This window comes from Ceratotherium simum, chromosome X, assembly GCF_057802395.1.
Source record: "Ceratotherium simum simum isolate JZ-2026a chromosome X, ASM5780239v1, whole genome shotgun sequence".
Taxonomy (NCBI): Eukaryota; Metazoa; Chordata; class Mammalia; order Perissodactyla; family Rhinocerotidae; genus Ceratotherium; species Ceratotherium simum.
Window position 1 is genome coordinate 61,654,173 of NC_141940.1, and position 20,777 is coordinate 61,674,949.

The 20,777-nt window shown below is 35.6% G+C and overlaps 1 protein-coding gene across 6 annotated transcripts in view; it reads left to right on the forward strand.

Moving 5' to 3' along the window:
• Positions 1 to 20,777, forward strand: part of HDX (highly divergent homeobox) — a 143,289-nt gene that overhangs the window by 25,496 nt on the left and 97,016 nt on the right. For 5 of the 6 annotated variants that reach the window (XM_087427055.1, XM_087427056.1, XM_087427057.1 and 2 more), the window contains one exon: positions 3,363 to 4,478. In XM_087427055.1, the coding sequence (XP_087283181.1) occupies positions 3,363 to 4,478 (1,116 nt within the window). Of the gene's footprint in view, positions 1 to 3,327; positions 4,479 to 20,777 lie in introns of all 6 variants that reach the window. The other variant, XM_087427058.1, reaches the window with a different exon arrangement.

The window sequence follows — 20,777 nt, forward strand, 5'->3', positions numbered from 1 at the left end:
CATCTTCCTCCACTTTATATGGGACGCCGCTACAGCATGGCTTGACAAGTGGTGCGTCAGTGCACGCCGAGGATCCCAACCGGTGAACCCCAGGCTGCCGCAGCGGAGCACGCACACTTAACCACTTGCGCCACCGGGCCGGCCCCTTGAACCCTTACTTTTTGACTGAGAGTTTCATTATGGAAATCAATTATTGTACTGTGCTATAAAATAATAATGCTTACAATGTGGTAAGATATATGGGGTGATTTTCTCCTTTACAAAAAACCCCAGACTATTTAATGATCTCACACATAGAGTCTCTTATGTTTTTCCTTTCTTCTCCTTTTTAGTGAGCAATATTTAGTGAACATTCTTAGTTTTGGTGCTATCAAGGTGCCTCTAACAGCAATCTCTATCACCAATGCCCCTCCTATTTTGTTATTTCTAATTTGTTATAAATTAGGGTATCAGATTTGGTAAAATTATGTATAAAATAAGAGAAAGTGTGTTTTAAGGCCAAGGGTTGTACTTTTAGTAAAATCCATGGATCTTGTGACATCTATGTTGGCTGCGTTTCGGACAAGTGAGGTTGTTGGATTGCTGAGTTTCATATGCACGTGATATTCTACTGCATTTTACTTTTTGATGGGTACATAACATAATTATATAGTAAACTATATAGGTAATTATATGTATATATATGTGAACTATAAAACTATAGAAGTAAGACATAAATTTGCAGTGCACTAAGATCACCCTTAAACTTTCTGTGTGAAGGTAGGTGTTGTGATGAGAACATGGTAGAGTGTTTGTTCTCTTAGAAATACTGCCCAGAGCTGCCCTCCAGATGTGGTAGTTCTTGAGTTCAAATTTTACCAATTCACTATGCTTTCCCATTGAAAGTTTTTAAGTGTAATGCTTATATATTATTGTAAAAGTTATGAAGAAATGCATCATGCTCCCTACACATATTTTTCATACTTGAAAAGCCATAACACAGTAACTTATTTTAAATATTTGTAATATTTACCTTTTTGAACCATACATTGAAATTATATTTATCCAGAAACATTTTAAATATTTCTCTTGAGTATATACTTTAAAACCTTTTAGGTTTTTTCCCCCTTCTCCTTCTCCTGTGACATTTTTATTCATTTGTCCCTCTGCTTGTAATTCTCACCTCTGCTGCTTCGTCAAACTAAATCAGAGTGAGTGTAAAATTTCCACAGCCACATGTGAAGCAAAATGGAGCATCTCAGTTTCTGGAACATTTTCTTTATAAGAGAAATACTAATTATAAAAGTAAAATGGCCAACAGAGACGACCATTTCAGGAGTTTCTCACCATAGTGGAAGGAGAATGTACTTTGAGGTTAAGTAAAATTGATTTTGAATCCTTGCTCTGCCACGTGCTGGCAGGATATCCTTCCACAAGCCACTTAATATTTCTGAACCTCAGTTTCATTATTTATACAATTAGAAAAATAACACCTAGCAAGGGAGCTAATTTATATAAAAACACATAATGGGGATTCAATACATGTTAGCTTTTATTTATAGTATTACAGCAGCATTAATGTTATATACAGTATAAATAAACATTGAAAATTGGATAATTTATGTGGTCGTCAAAAACACATCACACAAAAGTTAGCCAAATACACCCTGCACCATATATGTGCAAGGCTAGTTCACTTAATGTTTTCACTTATTTATTTTTTTATATTCTTAATAGATTAATGTGTTTTGGTAGTTTATAATATGACATGTCTTTTGAAATAATTATAAAGTTTACTAATCATAGTAGTAAGTATTTCTTATAGTGTTTTTTATAGTGGAATCATGATTCAGTGTAAAAATACTAAGATTATTGTAGTAAATTAATTATAAGTACATATTTTGTAATCAAATCATAAATGCAAACCACTGACATTATTTTATTAATATTTTTTCTGTTTATAAAAGCAATACATATTCATTGTATAAAATTGGGTAAATAGAGAAAAGTGCAAAGAAGAAAATAGCTGCCATAAATTAATGACAAACTGGGAAAAACATTTGCAACTTGTGACAAAGTGTTGCTATCTCTAGGAGAAAATTACTCTTGTAAATCAATTTAAAAAGACAAATATCCCAATATAAAAATGAGTAAAGGTAATGGATAAGCAATTCTATCAAAGTAATATAGTAGCCATAGAAATTCAAATCAAAACAGCAATTATATACATTTTTTTAACTTCCGGGCTAGTAAAGACTACAAAAAGATAATGGAAAGTGTTGGTGAGGGTGTGGGGAAACCTGAGCTCTTAAACATTGGAGGGTACTTTGAAAATATCAAAAAGTCTAGCAATTTCCCTTCTAGGATAGCATTCTACCGGACCAATAGCACAAAGACGCATGTACAGTGATGTGTATTGCAGTATGGTTTACAATAGTGAATATTTATAAAATCAATCTAAATACCTAGCAATATTACATTAACCAAGTTATGATATATTCATAGAACAGAAGTTGTTAAACCTGAAGATTGCAAGTGTATATTTGTTTAACAATAGAGTCACGCACGCATCACGTAATGACGGAGATACATTCCGAGAAATGTGTCATTAGGCAATTGCACCATTGTGAGAACGTTATAGAGTGTACTTACACAAACCTAGATGGTATAGCTTGCTACACACCAAGGGTATATGGTACTAATCTTTTTTTTTTTTTTTTTTTTTTTGGCATTTTTATTTTTTTTATTTATTTATTTTTTTTTAATTTTTTGTTTATTGCAGTAACATTGGTTTATAACATTGTAAAAATTTCAGGTGTACATCATTGTACTTCTATTTCTGCATATGGTACTAATCTTATGGGACCGCCATCGTATATGTGGTCCATCGTTGACTGAAACGTTGTTATGCAGTTCATGACTGTGCTATGAGCATTTTCCAATGTCATTAAATATCCTACCTTCAGTATGCTTCCAATTTTTCACTATTGTAAATTAATATATGATGAACGTCATTGCATATAAACTTTGTACATATCTATGATTATTTTTTAGGATAAATTCCTGGAAGTGGATTTACTAGGTCAAGGGGTATAAATATTTTTAGGGTTCTTGCTACAGATTAATTGGATGGGTTTTGAGGAGGAGAGGAGCAATAATATAATTCTGTTATCAAAGTTCCTAGATATTTATGAAATACAAGTCCTGATCATCTCTGACTTTATACTTTAGTTACTTTTTCTTTTATTGAATCTTTTTCTTTTAAATTTGTATAGGCCTTGGTTCTATGACAAATGAGAATACAATTTATCACATATAAACTGTTTTTTCTTGTTTTTTTTTTGTTAGGAACTTCTCCATAATATCATTTTTTATTCTTCCAGACGTGGGTTGGCAATAAGAGAAGAAAAATGAGTAGTAAGAATTCTGAATCAGGAGCAGCAACAACAGGAACTGTTTCTGGTACCTCTTTGGCAGCTCCAGACATTACAGTCAGAAATGTGGTTAATATTGCTCGACCCTCAAGCCAACAGTCTTCTTGGACATCTGCCAATAATGATGTCATTGTAACTGGTATATACAGTCCAGCCAGTTCCTCAAGCAGGCAAGGGACAACCCAACATACCAATACACAAATTACAGAAACACATAAAATCCCTATTCAGAAAACGGCCAGTAAAAATGATACTGAGTTTCAGTTGCATATTCCTGTTCAAAGACAAGTAGCACACTGTAAAAATGCCTCTCTGCTCTTAGGTGAAAAAACAATTATTTTGTCAAGACAGACAAGTGTACTGAATGCTGGGAACTCAGTATACAATCACACAAAGAAAAACTATGGAAGCTCTTCAATGCAAGCCTCTGAGATGGTGGTACCTCAAAAGCCATCTGTGTGCCACCGACCTTGCAAAATTGAACCAGTTGGAATTCAAAGGTTATATAAGCCTGAACACACGGGTCTAGCATCGCATAATTTATGCGGGCAAAAGCCACCTCTTAGAGACCCTTACTGTAGAACACAAAACTTGGAAATCCGTGAAGTATTTTCATTAGCAGTTAGTGATTACCCCCAGAGAATTCTGAGAGGAAATGCTCCACAGAAGCCTAGTTCAGCAGAAGGAACTTGTTTGTCCATTGCAATGGAGACTGGAGATGTTGATGATGAGTATGCCAGAGAGGAAGAGTTGGCATTGATGGGAGCACAGATACCAAGCTACTCAAGATTTTATGAAAGTGGCAGTTCCCTTCGAGCTGAGAACCAAAGTACAGCTTTGCCCGGACCAGGAAGAAATATGCCAAATTCACAAATGGTGAATATTAGAGACTTGTCAGACACTGTACCGTATCAAAACAGAGACTACCACTTAACACCACGGACCTCATTACATACTGCGTCTACTACAATATACAGTAATACAAATCCATCACGGAGTAATTTGTCTTCACATTTTGCATCATCAAACCAGTTGAGGTTATCACAAAACCAAAACAATTACCAGGTAACGTGTAAGTTTATTTTATAAAGGTTTTTAAAAAGCTTTGTTTCATGTAAAAAGTTGTGTTGGTATCCAGTTAGACTTGAGACTTGGGTCACTTAACTCATATTTTGAAGTAATTTGAGATTTAGAGTAATTTGAAGAATCTTGTACTTTCTTTGTTATGTTTAAAAATGGTGAGTTTTTTTTCATGGAATATAATCATTTTTATAATATGATAGCTTTCTCATGACATTTAAAATGATTTTGTTCAGAAAACAGTAGCCTTATGGGAAGCATGGCATTTCCCATCACTAAAATAGGACTAAATTGGCTTGACTCATCCCCTCAAACATAGATTATTCCTGTAATGATTTTTACTTGCAGTTTGGGGCGATGTCACTAGATGATTGGTGCTTTCCCTGGGTACATAGCCAGGCAAGTCAATTATTTCTCTAGGTGACAATGGCTGAGAAGTCAGAGCCTGTGGTAATTCAGCCAACTGCTTTTTATAAAAGTAAATGCTTTGTTAAAACATTAAGTGGAACATTAATCAAATAGTTTTTAAAAATGTTTATAGGGAAGAGACATATTCAGAGTAAGAAGTAAAGCAATTTTACACCTGTGCATAAAATAGGTGTTATTTCTTTACTGTTTCACATATTCAATTGTTTATGTATGCTTCAAATAATTTCAACGTTAAGGTATAAGCCTACCTCAGGACATCTCTTAAGGCCATAAATCTTATCTCTGAAAATTCTGCTTCAGAGAATTTGAATAGCAGGGCATGGATGTTTGCCATTTTTTCTTGCAACTAGCTAGGCCCTTTAATTTGTTCAACCACAGTATTTAAGTTTTACCTGGATTTCAGATGCTTCCAGTGTTCTCAACCAATATAAAGAACCAACTTCCCTTAGCTCTCTCTATCTTACAGCTCCCTGCTTCAAAATAAAAAGCAATAACAAAGTATAGGAATTATCCCTCTGGCATCTAGCCCTAACAGAAGAGGACTCCATTGTCACCGTTAGTCATTTTTTATTGAGAATCTACTCATTTTCTTGTGTTTGGTCTTTCCTAAGGCATGCTTAAAGTAACATTGGATCATACCATTAAGATTTTCCCCAACACTCTCTTTCATTCACCTACTCTTTTGTACTTCTTTACCCTTTCATTGTTGTTCTTAATAATAGTAATAACAATAACAGTTACCATTTGTTGATGGCCTTCCATGTACCAGGCACCTTCAGTCACTTTATATACCTGGTCTCATTTAATCTTCATGGTCATCTGGACATACAGTAGTCCTCCCTTTCTGTGGTTTTAGTTACCCCAGTCAACCACAGTCCAAAAGTATTAAATAGAAACTTCCAGGAATAAATAATTTATAAGTTTTAAATTGCATGCTGTTCTCAGTAGCATGATAAAATCTCACTCCATCCCACTCTGTCCCACCCAAGAGGTGAGTCATCCCTTTGTGTAGCACATCCATGCTGTATATGCTACCTGACCATTAGTCACTTAGTAGCCATCTCAGTTATCAGATCGACTGTCATGGTACCACAGTGCGTGTGTTCAACTAACCCTTATTTTACTTAATAATGGCCCCAAAGCACAAGAGTAGTGACGCTGGCAGTTCAGATATGCCAAAGAGAAGCTGTAAAGTGCTTCCTTTACTTGAAGAAGTGAAAGTTCTCAACTTAATAAGAAAAAAAATCATATGCTGAAGTTGCTAAGATCTATTGTAACTTTTATTACAGTATATTGTTATAATTGTTATATTTTATTATTAGTTGTTTTTAATCTCTTACTGTGATTAATTTATAAGTTAAACTTTATCATAGGTATGTATGTACTATAGGAAAAAACATGGTATGTATAGGGTTTGGTACTATCCACAGTTTCAGGCATGTACTGGGTGTCTTGGAACGTATCTCCCCTGGATAAGCATTTTATACATATTTAGGCATTTTATACATATTTGCTATATGTATAAATGCCTATACTGTATAGGCATTTTATACATATTTTAATAACCTGTCCAGGATCACACAGCCAGTACATGACAGAACCAGGATTCCAACTCAGAAATATATCACGTGCTTTTTTTTTTCTGCTTTACCATACAGCCTAATGATTTCAACCATATTAGAATATTTGAAGACCTGACAGTGCAGAGTATAATTTTTAATTTTTCATAAGCTGACCACTCCCTTGAGGATAATTTAACCTATGGTTTTATGTTTTTAGAGTCTCTCTTTTCCTGACAGAACTTTTAAAAGAATTAAATTTGTTTTATATGAAAGAACCTTTTAAATGGAATAAAACAACTTTTTTTTGGAATAGTAATCTCTTCAAAGAAAAGCAGTTTGACATAACAATTTAGAGCATGGGCTTAGAGCCTGATAGATCTGGGTTCAAATCTAGGCTCTACCACTTTCTACTTGATTGACCTCAGGAAAGTGACATAACCTCTCTGTGTAGTGGTTTCCTCGTTTGTATAATGTCATTAATAATATTTTTCAGAAATGCTGTGACATGAAATGACACAATATGTACAAGGTTCCTTGTACATTCCCTGGCACATAAATTTTCTTTTGCTTATAACCTCACAGTTGGAAAGTTAATGAAACTCTGCCTATCCGGGTCTTCTTTACATTTCATTTCAAGTAAAATATTACAGAGCCCACAATTGTCACAGGTTAGTTGAGGAAGAAATAGCTGTAGTGCTGGCTGAGATAAGACTGGAATTCAGCTATCAACCTCACCATAATCTACGTATTAAAAGCCCATGTATTTCTATTTGTATTATACCAGACCTCCTTCAACTTGACCTAAGACAGTATGGTAGAGAATGTTTGCAGAGAACCCTCGGGGCATCACTTTGCCCCACTTTCTTTTAATAGTTGAGATTTGGGGAAACCAAGGCAACCTGGGGAAGTGTAGTCCATGAAGATTAATGCCTTAGTCCATTTGGGCTGCTATAAAAAAAAATACCATAGACTGGGTGGTTTAAACAACAAACATTTATTTCTCACAGTTCTGGAGGTGGGGAACCCCGAGATCAAGGTGTTGGCAGATTCTGTGTCTTGTGAAGGCCTGCTTCCTAATTCATAGATGGCTATCTTCTCACTGTGTCCTCATATGGCAGAAGGGGCAAGAGAGGTCTCTGGGGTCTCTTTTGTATTGGAACTAATCTCATTCATGAGGGCTCCATCTTTATGAGCTAATCACCTCCCAAAAGCCCCACCTCCAAATACCATCACGTTGGAGATTAAGTTTCAACATATGAATTCCGCTGGGACACAAACATTCAATCCATGCTAGTTATCCTCCAAGGTTTTGATGCAGCTCTATTACCAAGCTGTATTACTGTTAGATCAGGACTTAGAAAAATAGAACCTATAACCATCTTGGCAACTTTCTAGTGATGAAACTATAAGCAAGCAAGCAATTCTCTTTAGTTTCTGACCCTGGGACTATAGAAGAGAAATATCTGCCTCTTCTTTATGTTACACCAGGTATCTTCAAGCTGAAGTCCTATTCCTGGAGGATAATCTAGTTTCAAGCCATCTAGGAGAATGAATACAAATTCAGGAAATCCTAGAAGAATGCTAGGAAGTTGAAATTAGCTCTGTTTTGGAGCCACTTGGGAATACCATATTAAGAGTTGAAGTGGTCAGGAGGTGGCTATACCAGGATACAATAGCTCAGTTCTATTTCAAAAACTCTCTAGGCTAACCTCACTCCTTTAAGGTAAGATTGTAACCATATTTGTCTCCAAAGTGCCATTCACTTTTCATATTAACTCTACATCAGACCATCTATTTATCATAAGAGTGCTGTGATGGTTAAGGATTAATAATTGATGATCATCTATATAAAGAAATTGGAGCGTTTTGGAAGACAAGTACTATAAACACAGGATTTTTATTGCAATTATTATTTATTTTTATTGAGGTAACATTGGCTTCTAATATTATATAAATTTCAGCTGTACATCATTATATTTTGACTTCTGTGCAGAATACGTCTTGTCCACCACCCAAAGGCTAATTACCATCCATCACCATACACATGTGCCCAGTCACCCCTTTCACTGTCCTGCCTCCCGCCTTGCATTCTGGTAACCACCAGTCTAATCTCTGTATCTACATGCTTGTTTATTGTTGTTATTTTTATCTTCTATTTATGAGTGAGATCATATGGTATTTGACTTTCTCAGTCTGACTTATTTCGCTTAGCATAACACCCTCAAGGTCCATCCATGTTGTCACAAATGGCAAGATTTCATCTTTTTTTATGGCTGAGTAGTATTCCATTGTGTATATATACCAAATCTTCTTTATCCATTTGTCCCTTGATGGGCACTTAGGTTGCTTCCAAGTCTTGGCTATTGTGAATAACGCTGCAGTGAACATATGGGTGCATATATCTTTATGCATTTCTGTTTTCCTGTTCTTTGGATAAATACTCAGCAGTGGGCATTCTTGTCTGGTTCCTGTTTTCAAAGGCATAACTTTCAGTTTTTCTCCATTGAGAATGATATTATCTGTGGGTTTGCCGTATATGGCCTCTATTATTTTGAGGTATTTTCCTTCTATATCCCTTTTATGCAGAGTTTTGATGATAAATGGCTGCTGTATATTGTCAAATGCTTTCTCTGCATCTATTGAGATGATCATGTGATTTTTATTCTTCATTTTGTTAATTTGGTATATCACATTGGTTTATTTGCAGATGTTGAACCATCCTACATCCCTGGAATAAATCCAACTTGATCATGATTTATGATATTTTTAATGTATTATATTCAATTTGCTAGTATTTTGTTGATGAATTTTTTTTTTTTTGGTGAGGAAGATTGGCCCTGAACTAATGTCTGTTGCCAATCTTCTTCTTTTTGCTTGAGGAAGATTGTCCTTGAGCTAACATCTGTGCCAATCTTCCTCTGTTTTGTATGTGGGATGCTGTCACAGCATGGCTTGATGAGTGGTGTATAGGTGTGTGCCCAGGATCCAAACCAGTGAATGCTGGGCCGCAAAAGCAGAGCACGTGAAGTTAACCACTACGCCACCAGGCCGAGCCCTTGTTGACGGTTTTTGCATCTGTGTTCAATAGTGATATTGGCCTGTAATTTTCTTTTTTCATGTTGTCTTTGTCTGGTTTTGGTATCAGGGTAATATTGTCCTCATGGAATGAGTTAGGAAGCTTCCCTCATCTTGAACTTTTTGGAAGAATTTGAGAAGGATAGGTATTAAGTCTTCTTTGAATGGTTGGTAGAATTCACTAGGGAAGATTTCTTGTACTGAACTTTTGTTTTTTGGGAGTGTTTTGATTACCATTTTGATCTCCTTACTGCTGATTGGTGTATTCAAATTCTCTATTTCTCCTTGATTTGGTTTTGGAAGGTTGTATGATTCTAAAAATTTGTCCATTTCTTCCAGATTATCCAATTTGTTGGTCTACAGCTTATCATAATATTCTCTTATAATCCTTTGTATTTCTGAGGTGTCCATTGTAATTTCCCTTCTTTCTTTTCTCATTTTATTTATTTGAGCCTTCTCTCTTCTTTTGTCTTGGTGAGTCTATCTAAATGTTTGTTACTTTGTTTATCTTTTCAAAGAACCAGCTCTTAGTTTCATTGATCTTTTCTGTTGTTTTTTTAGTCTCTATTTCATTTATTTCTGCTCTAATTTTTATGACTTCTTTCCTTCTTTGTTTGTTCTTCTTTTTCTAGTTCCATTAGGTGCAATGTTTATTTGAGACTTTTCTTGTTTCTCGAGGTAGACCTGTATTGGTATAAACTTCCTCTTAGTGCCACTTTTGCTGTATCCCATAAATTTTGGCATGTTGTATTTTTATTTTCATTTTTATCCAGTATTTTTTGATTTACCCTTTGATTTCTTCATTGAGCCAGTAGTTGTTCAGTAGCATTTTGTTTAATCTCCACTTATTTGTGGCTTTTCCAGTTTTCTTCTTGTACTTGACTTCTAGTTCCATACCATTGTGATCAGAAAAGATGCTTGGTATTATTTTAATCTTCTTAAACTTATTGAGACTTGTTTTGTGGCCTAATATGGGGTCTATCCTGGAGAATGTTCCGTGTGCATTTGAAAAGAATGTGTATTCTGCAGTTTTTGGATGGAATGTTCTGTATATATCTATTAAGTCCATCTGGTCTAATGTGTCATTTAAGGCCAGTGCTTCCTTATTGATCTTTTGTTTGAATGATCTATCCATGGATGTAAGTGGAGTGTTAAAGTCCTCTACTATTTTGTGTTACTCTCTTTTTCTCCTCTTTTGTCTGTTAATAATTGCTTTATATATTTAGGTGTTCCTATGTTGGGTGCATAGATATTTACAAGTGTTATATCCTCTTGTTGCATTGTTCCCTTTATCATTATGCAGTGCCCTTCTTTGTGTCTTTTTTGAGTTTTTCTTTTATAGTCTATTTTGTCCAAGATAAGTATTGCTTCCTCAGCTTTCTTTTCATTGCCATTTGCATGGAGTATCTTTTTCCATCCCTTCACTTTCAGTTTGTGAGTGTCTTTAGGTCCAAAGTGTGTCTCTTGTATGCAGCATATATAGGGGTCTTGCTTTTGTATCCATTCAGCCACCCTATGTCTCTTGATTGGAGTATTTAGTCCATTGACATTTAAAGTAGCTATTGATAAGTATGTACTTATTACCATTTTCTTACGTTTTTTCTGGTTGTTTTGGTAGTTCTTCTCTGTTCATTTCTTCTTCTCTTGCTCTCTTCCTTTGTGGTTTGATGGCTTTCTTTAGTATTATGTTTGGGTTCCTTTCTCTTAACTTTTTGTTGTTTATTATAGGTTTCTGGTTTTTGATTACCATTGGGTTCATACATAATAACCTTTGTAAATAGCAATGCATATTAAGTTGATGGTCTCTTAAGTTTGACCTCTTACTAAAAGCCCTACACTTTTACTCCCCTCCCCTTGCATTTTATGTTTTTGGTGTCATATTTAACCTCTTTTTTTGGTGTGTGTATCCCTTTACTTTTATCATGGAAACAGATAATTTTAGTACTTTTGCCTTTTGACCTTCATTCTAGCTTTATAAGTAGTGGAATCACTAACTTTACTAAGTATTTGCTTTTAACAGTGATTTTTTTTTCTTTGATAATTTTCTTGTTCCTATTTGTGGTGTTGTATTTTCCACTTAAATAAGTCCCTGTAACATTTCTTGTAAGGCTGTTTTAGGGGTCATAAACTCCTATAGATTTTGTGTGTCCGGAAAACTCTTTATCTCTCCTTCCATTCTGAATGATAACCTTGCTGGCTAGAGTATTCTTGGCTGTAGGTTTTTTTCTTTCAGCACTTTGAATATATTGTGTCACTCCCTTCTAGGTCATAAGTTTACTGCTGAAAAGTCAGCTGATTGCCTTATGAGGTTTCCTTTGTAACTTGTTGCCTTTCTCTTGCAGCTTTTAAGATTATCTCTTTATATTTAGTTCTTGACATTTTAATTATGATGTGTCTTGGTGTGGTCCTCTTTGGGGTCACCTTGTTTGCTGCTCTCTGTGCTTCCCGTACCTGGATGTCTGTTTCCTTCCTTAGGTTAGGGAAATAGTCAGCTATTATTTCTTCAAATAGGTTCTCTGCCCCTTTGTCTCTCTCTTCTCCTTCTGGGACACATATAATACGGATGTTAGTATGCTTTATATTTTCCCAGAGGGCCCTTAGAGTGTCCTGGCTCTTATTATTGTTTTTTCTTTTTTGTGTTCAGCTTGGGTGATTTCCTCTGCTCTTTCATCCAGATAACTGATCCATTCTTCAGTGTCATCTCATCTGCTGTTGATTCCCTCTAGTGAAATTTTCATTTCCATTATTGTATTCTTCATTTCTGATTGGTTCTTTTTTGTATTTTCAAAATCTTTGTTAATGTTTTCACTGTGTTCATCTATTCTTCTCCCAAGAGCAGTGAGCATCCTTATGACTATTTAGTTTGTACTCTTTATTAAGTAGATTGTTTATCTCTGTTTCATTTAGTTCTTTTTCTGAGGATTTGTCTTGTCCCTTTATTTGGAACATCTTCCATTATCTCCTCATTTTTCCTACTTCTCTGTGCTTATATCCACGTATTAGGTAGATCAGCTATGTCTCCCAATCTTGTGGATGTGGCCTTATGTAAGAGATGCCTTATAGGGCCCAGCAATGTGCTTCTGTCTCGTCACCAGTTCCAAATGTTCCAGGAGTGTTCCCTGTGTGGGCTACATGTGCCCTTCTGTTGTGGCAGGGCTGCTCTTACTGTGGGTGCACGTGTTGGTTTGTCTGGCCCCTGGGCTGTCTTGTTGTAAGTCTCAGCTGTGTGTGGCTGCTGCAGTCACTTTAGTCACTTTATTTGTGGAGCAAGCCCCAGCACAGCAGCAGCTGGCTGTGAGGTCTAATAGCACACACCTGCTGCTGTTTTACTGTTAAGTGAGTCAGGCCCCCAGCGTGGCTCGTTGCTAGGCTCAGGGGCTCACAATTGCTGTATGCCTCTGGCCTGTGAGGCTGTCGTCCACTCTCAGGAGCGTAGCTGGTGGGCCAGCCCCAGGTATGGCAGCACACAGTTGTTTCAGGGGTTGGAAATTTGGGCAGATCCCCTGTGTGTCTGTTTCAAATGGCCGGTGGCAGAAGTCTGCTGTAGCCGATAAGCCCCACCACCCATGGGACCACACACCCTCCAGTGCAGTCTTTCCCTGTGCACTTGCCCCACTCCACTGAGGCAGACACACTCAGCTGGCTGCAGAAGTCCCACATGCCCTACCAACGCAGGCCCACATGTTCCCCAAGGGCTTGCTGGTGGGCAGGGTCAGTCCCTAGGGTGGGCTGCCTGTTAGGGCTTAGCTGGATTAAATTATTGCTTTAGTGGGCAGGGCAAATCCCTGTGATGACAGGCCAGAGGAAGAAATCCAATTTCGTCTGCCAGTGTCTGTGTCAGCATGCCTATACTAGGTCACAATAATGGCTGCTCCCAGTGTCTCAATCCCTGGGAAGGTGGGCACAGCCACTTCTTGCCTCTCTGAGATGTGCCTAGAGCAATTCAAGTGAGTCTCTTTTACCAAAGGGCTATGCACTTTTATTTCTGGTGATTTTGTGTTGGTTCCTGGAACGGGTGAATCTGTGCATGGGCCCTATAAGAACAGGCTTTTTTTTTCTTATGTTCGACAGCTTTTCTGGGAGTATTTCCCATTGGTTTTAATAGCTAGCAAAGCCAGGCAATATGGCACTCATCCCAATTGTGCTGAATTCAAAGGCTGCCTATTTTGGCATAGTCCTCCTGCTCAGATCCCCAGCTCCTGCAGGAAATGCTTTGTACCTTAAGATTGCTCCTGGCCATGAAGTGCCGCAGCTAGAATGTGGTTTTTTTCCTCAACAGAAAGGTAGTTCTGCCTCTTCCACCTCCATCAGTGTTGTCCCTTGTTGTGGGGGTTCTTTTTATCCAGATTACAGTTCTCTCTCAGAGGTAATTGTTTCACAGGTAATTGTAAATTTTTTGTGCCCGTGGAGGAGGTTAGTTCAGAGTCCTCTTATGCTGCCATCTTTCCAGCAATCACTCTCATGGAGGTTTTGATTTGCACTTTACTAATAGCTAATGATGTTAACCCTCCTTTCATTTACTTCTTGATTATTTGAGTATTTTATTTGGAGAAATGTCTATTAAGATAATTTGTCCATTTTTAAAATTGATTATTTGTTTTTTTCTCTCTTTGAGTTGTAAGTTTTCTGTTCATTATATATTCTCTGTGCTAGACCTTATCAAATACATGACTTTCAAATATTTTCTCCCCCTCCATATGTTGTCTTTTCACTTTCTTGAGGATGTTGTTTATACACTAACATTTTTAATTTTGATGAAGTTCAATTTATCTATTTTTTCTATTGTCACTTGTGCTTTTGGTGTTGTATCTAAGAAACTGTTACCTAAGCCAAAGTAATGAAGATTGACTCCTATGTTTTCTTCTAAGTGTTTTATATTTGTGTCTCTTACATGTGGGCCTTTCATCTGTTTTGAGATAGTTTTTGTGTATGGTGTGAGGTAGGAGTTCACCTTAATTCTTTTGCATATGGATATCCAGTTGTCCCATCGCAATTTGTTGAAAAGACTATACATTCCCCATTGAATGGTCTTGTCATCCTTCTCAAAATCAATTGATCACATATAAGTGTTTATTTCTGGACTGTCAGTTCTATTCCATTGATATATGTGTCTATCCTTATGCTAATACCACACTGTTTTGATTATTTTACCTTTGTGGTAAGCTTTGAAATAAGGAAATGTGAGTCCTCCAACTATGTTGAATGGGATTGGTAAGACCTGATATCTTTTTCTTCTTCTTGATCTTAGATGAAAAATATTCAGTCGCTCACAATTAAGTATGATGTTACCTGTGGGTTTTTTTCAGAAGCTCTTTGTCAGGATGAGAAAGTTCCCTTTTATTCCTGGTTTGTTGAGTGCTTTTATCATGAAAGGGTGTTGGATTTTTGTCAAATGCTATTTCTGCATCTAATGAGGTAGTCAGGTACATTTTTTTCCTTTTTTTCTATTAATATGGAGTATTACATTTATCGGTTTTCTTTTTTCTCTTTATTTTCTTTTTTTGGTGTTATTTATTTATTTATATATTTATTTTTTGTGAGGAAGATCAGCCCTGAGCTAACATCTGTTGCCAATCCTCCTCCTTTTGCTGAGGAAGATTGGCCATGGGCTAACATCTGTGGCCATCGTCCTCCACTTTATATGGGACGCTGCCACAGTATGGCCTGAGCAGTGGTGCAGTGGTGCATGCCCGGGATCCGAACCCATGAACCCCAGGCCGCCGAAGCAGAGTGCGTGCACTTAACTGCTGCACCACCTCGCTGGCACCAGTGTTTATTTATTTTGTATACCTTTTTTTTAGGTTTATTAAGGTGTAATTAACACACAGCACTGTATAATTTTAAGGTGTTCAGCATAATGATTTTACTTATATATATTGTGAAATTATTACCACAATAGGTTTAGTTAACATCCATCATCTCATATAGATACAAAAAAAAAAAGAAAATGAAAAAAATATTTTTTTCCTTGTGATGAGAACTCTTGAGAACTACTCTCTTAACAACTTTCAAATATACCATACAGCAGTGTTAGCTATACTCATCATGTTGGACATTACATCCCTAGCACTTATTTATCTTATAACTGGAAGTTTGTACCTTTTGAGAACCTTCATCTAATTCCCCCTCCCCCCACCCTCCACCTCTGGTAACCACAAATCTGATCTCTTTTTCCATGAGGTTGTTTTTTTTAGATCTCACCTATAAGTGAGATCATATAATGTTTGTCTTTCTCTGTCTGATTTATTTTACATAAAATAATGCCCTCAAGGTCCGTGAATGTTGTCACCAATGGCAGAACTTTCTTCTTTTTTATGTCTAAATATTATTCCATTGTATATATATGTATACCACAGCTTCTTTATCTATTCATCCATTGATGGGCACTCAGATCGTTTCCATATCTTGGCTATTGTAAATAATACTGCTTTGAACATACAAGTGCAGATAGCTCCTCAACAAAGTGTTTTCATTTCCTTTGGATATATTCTCAGAAGTGGAATTGCTAGATCATGTGGTAATTGTGTTTTTAATTTTTTGAGGAACCTCCATACTGTTTTGCACAGTGGCTGTACCAATTTACAATCCCACCAATAGTGTACAGGATTTCCTTTTTATCCACATACTTGCCAGCATTTATTATCTCTTGAATTTTTGATGTTAGTCATTCTAACAGGTGTGAGGTAGTATTTCATTTTGATTTGGATTTGCATTTCCCTTATGATTAGTGATGTTGAGCACCTTTTCGTGTACGTGTTGGCTATTTGTGTATCTTCTTTGGAAAAATGTCTATTGAGATCCTTTCCTCATTTTTTTAACTAGATTATTAGTTTTTTGCTATTGAGTTGTGTGAGTTTTTAATATATTTTGGATATTAATCCCTTATCAGATACATGGTTTTCAAATATATTTTCCCATTCCGTAAATTGTCTTTACATTTTGTTGATTGTTTCTTTTCCTTTGCCAAAGCTTTTTAGTTTGTAGTCCCACTTGTATATTTTTTATTTTCTTGCTTGTGCTTTGGGTATCATATAGAAAAAAATCATTGCCAAGACCCACGTCAAGGAGCTTTTTTCCCTATGTTTTCTTCTAGGAGTCTTATGATTTCTGGTCTTACATTTAAGTCTTTAATCTATTTTGAGTTAATTTTTTGTGAGTGTTGTAAGATAGGAGTGTAGTTTCTTTCTTTTACATGTAAATATCAAATTTTTACAACACCATTTATTGAAGAGACTTTCTTTTCTTCATTGGTTATTCTCGGCTCACTTGTCAAATATTAACATTGGTTCATTTCTAGGATCTCAAATTGTTTCCAAAGGTGTGTGTCTGTTTTTATGCTAGTACCATACTGTTTTGATTACTATAGCTTTTTAATATAGCTTGAAATCAGGAAGTATGATGCCTTCTGCTTTGTTTTTTCTCAGGATTGTTTCAGCTATTTGGGGTCTTTTGTGGTTCCATATAAATTTTAGGATTATTTTCTACTTCAGTGAAAAATGCCACTCAGATCTTAATAGGGATTGCATTGAATCTATATATGGCTTTGGATAGTATGGACATTTCAACAATGTTAACTCCTCTGATCTATGTACAGGGGATACCATTCCTTTTATTTGTGTCTTTTTCAATTTCTTCCATGAGTGTCTTGTAGTTTTTTTTTTTTTTTTGAGGAAGATTAGCCCTGAGCTAACATCCGATGCCAATCCTCCTTTTTTTTTGCTGAGGAAGATTGGCCCTGGGCTAACATCTGTGCCTGTCTTCCTCTACTTTATAGGGGATACTGCCACAGCATAGCTTGACAAATGGTGTGTCAGTGCATGCCCGGGATCCAAACCTGTGAAACCTGGGCCACCGAAGCAGAGCATGCACACTTAACCACTACACCACTGGGCTGGCCCCCAATGTCCTGTAGTTTTCAGAGTAGAAATCTTTCACCTCCTTGGTTAAATTTATTCCTAAGTATTTTATTGTTTTCAATGATATTGTAAATAGAATTGTATTCTCTTTTTTTCAGATAATTCTTTGTTAGTGTATAGAAACATTACTGACTCTTGTATGCTAATTTTATATTGTGCATCTTCACTGAATTCATTTATTAGATTTAACAGTTTTTTGGTGGCATCTTTGGGACTTTCCATATATAAAGTCATGTCATCTGAAAATAGAGCCAATTTTATTTCTTCTCTTCCAATGATGCCTTTTATTTCTTTTTCTTGCCTGAATGCTCTGGCTAGGACTTCCAGTACTAAGTTGAATAGGACTGGTAAGAGTGGGCATCCTTGTCTTGTTCCTGATCTTAGAAGAAAAGCTTTCAACTTTTCCCTACTGAGTATGATTTTAGCTGTGGGTTTTTCATATATGGCCTTTTTCATGTTGAGATACATTCATTCCTTCTATACCAAATTTGTTGAGTTTTTATCATGAATGGATGTTGAATTTTGCCAAATGCTTTTTCTGCATATATTAAGATGATCATATGAATTTTTCTTTCATTCTAATAATGTGATGTATCACTTTGGTTGATTTGTGTATGTTGAATCATCCTTGCATCCCAGGGTTAAATCCCACTTGATGATGGTGAATCATCTTTTTAATGTGCTGCTGAATCCAGTTTGCTAGTATTTTAATGAGAATTTTTGTATTTATATTCATCAGGGATATTGGCTTGTAGTTTTCTTTTGTGGTAGTGTCCTTTTCTGGCTTTGATATCAGCGTAATGGTGGCCTTGTAAAATGAGTTTGGGAGTGTTCCTTCTTCTTCAATTCTTTGGAAGAATTTGAGAAAGATTGATGTTAATTCTTCTTTAAAGGTTTGTTAAAAAGCACCAGTGAAACCATCTGTTCCTGGCCTTTTTTTCATTGGGATATTTTTGGTTGTGGATTCAATCTCCTTATGAGTAACTGGTCTGTTCAGATTTTCTTTTTTTCCTGATTCAGTTATGGTAAGTTGTATGATTCTAAGAGTTTTTCCATTTCTTCTAGGTTTGTTGGTTTATAATTGCTCATAATAGCCTCTTATGATACTTTGCATTTCTGTGGTGTCAGTAGTAATGTCTCCTTTTTCATTTGTAATTTTGTTGAGTTGGGTCCTCTCTCTTTTTCACTTGGTTAGGCTAGCTAAAGGTTTGTCAAATTTGCTTGTCTTTTCAGCTCTTAATTTTATTAATCTTTTCTATTTTTTTCCTGTTCTCTATTTCATTTATTTCTGCTCTTATCTTCATTATTTCCTTTTGTTTGTCTCAAGATACTTTTTTATTTTTCCTTTAAACTCTTCTTTGATCCATTGGTTGTTCAGGAGAGTGTTGTTTAATTTCCACGTATTCATGTGTTTTCCAGTTTTCCTCCTGTTATTGATTTTTAGTTTTATATCATTGTGGTCAGAGAAGATACTTGGCCTGATTTCAGTCTTCTTGAATTTGCTAAGACTTGTTTTGTGACCTAACATATAGTCTATCCTAGGAAATGTTCCATGTGCACTTGTATTCTGAAGAATGTATATTCCACTGTTGTTGGACAGAATGTTTTATATAAGTCTGTTAGTCCCCTTTGGTCTATGGTGTTGTTCAAATTTATTGTTTCCTTATTGATTCTCTGTCTGAATGATCTATTTCTTGTTGAGAGTCGGGTATTAAAGTCCCAACTATGATTGTATTGCTGTTTATTTCTTCTTTTAGCTCTGTCAATTTTTGCTTTATGTATTTAGGTGCTTCAATGTTGGGTGCACACATATTTACAATTTTTATATCTTTTTGATGGATTGACCCATTTATCATTATATAATGACCTTCTTTGTGTCTTTTACTGTTTTTGGTTTAAAGTCTGTTTTGTCTGATATAAGTCTAGCTATCCTTGCTTTGTTTTGGTTACCATTTGCTTCAAATATTTTTTCCATCCCTTCACTGTCACTCTACATGTATCTTTAAGGTTAAAGTAAGTCTCCTGTATGCAGCATATCACTGGATCTTATTTTTTCATACATTCAGCCATTCAGTGTCTTTTGATTGGATAATTTAATCTGTTTACATTTAAAGAAATTACTGATATGTAAGGACTTACTATTGTCATTTTATTAACTGTTTTCTGGCTGGTTTGTAGATCTAGTGTCCCTTGTTTCTAATTTTGCAATCTTTTTTTTGTTTTGATGTCTTTTGGTATCAGTATGCTTTGGTTTCTTCATCATGTTCTTTTGCTTAATAGCTACAGGTTTTCCCCTTGAGGTTACCATGAGGCTTCCACAAAATATCTTAAAATTATAACACCCTCTTATAAACTGATAACAGCTTAACTTCAATAACATTCCTATACTTTACACTTTTACTTCTCTTCCCCCTCACATTTTAGGTTATGGATGTTACAGTTTACATATTTTTTACATTACGTAACCAATAACAGACTATGGTAGTCATGGTTATTTTTTATTATGTTTTTTACCTTTTAAACTACAGTTGTAAATGAATTATGCACTACCATTATTATATTATAGAATCTAACTTGGACTATATTTTTGCCATTACCAGTAAGTTTTATGCTACTTTCTAATGTTTTTATTATATTAATTTATGTTTTATTATATTAATTATGTTAATTTATTTCCACTCAAAGAACTCTCTTTTGCATTTCTTGTAAGGCAGGGCTAGTGGTGATGAACTCCCTCCTCTTTTGGTTGTTTGAGAAAGTCTTCGTTTCTCCTTCATTTCTGAAGAACAGCTTTGCTAGGTATAGAATTCTTAGTTAACAGCTTTTTTCTTTTAACACTTTGAATATATCATCCCATTCTCTTCTGGCCTGGAAAGTTTCTGTTGAGAAATCTGCCTATCATTTTATGGGGGTTCCCTTGTATGTAACTTCTCTCTTTTCTATTGCTGCTATAAAAATCTCTCTGTGTTTGATTTTTGACAAATTAGTTATAATATAACTTGATTTAGCCCTATTCATGTTCAACCTATTTGGGGTCCTTTGGGCCTCATGCATCTGGATGTCCATTTCTCTCCCCAGGTTTGAGAAGTTTTCAGCCTGTATGGCTTTAAATATATTTTCTGTCCCATTCTCTTTTTCTTCTTTTTATGGAATTCCTATAAAGTAGATATTGTTTCTTTTGATTGTGTTTCATAAATTCCATAGGCTTTCTTCACTCTAATTAATTATTTTTTCTCTTTTTTTTTGGTGAGGAAGATTAGCCCTGTTCTAACATCTGTTGGCAATCCCCCTCCTTTTGCTGA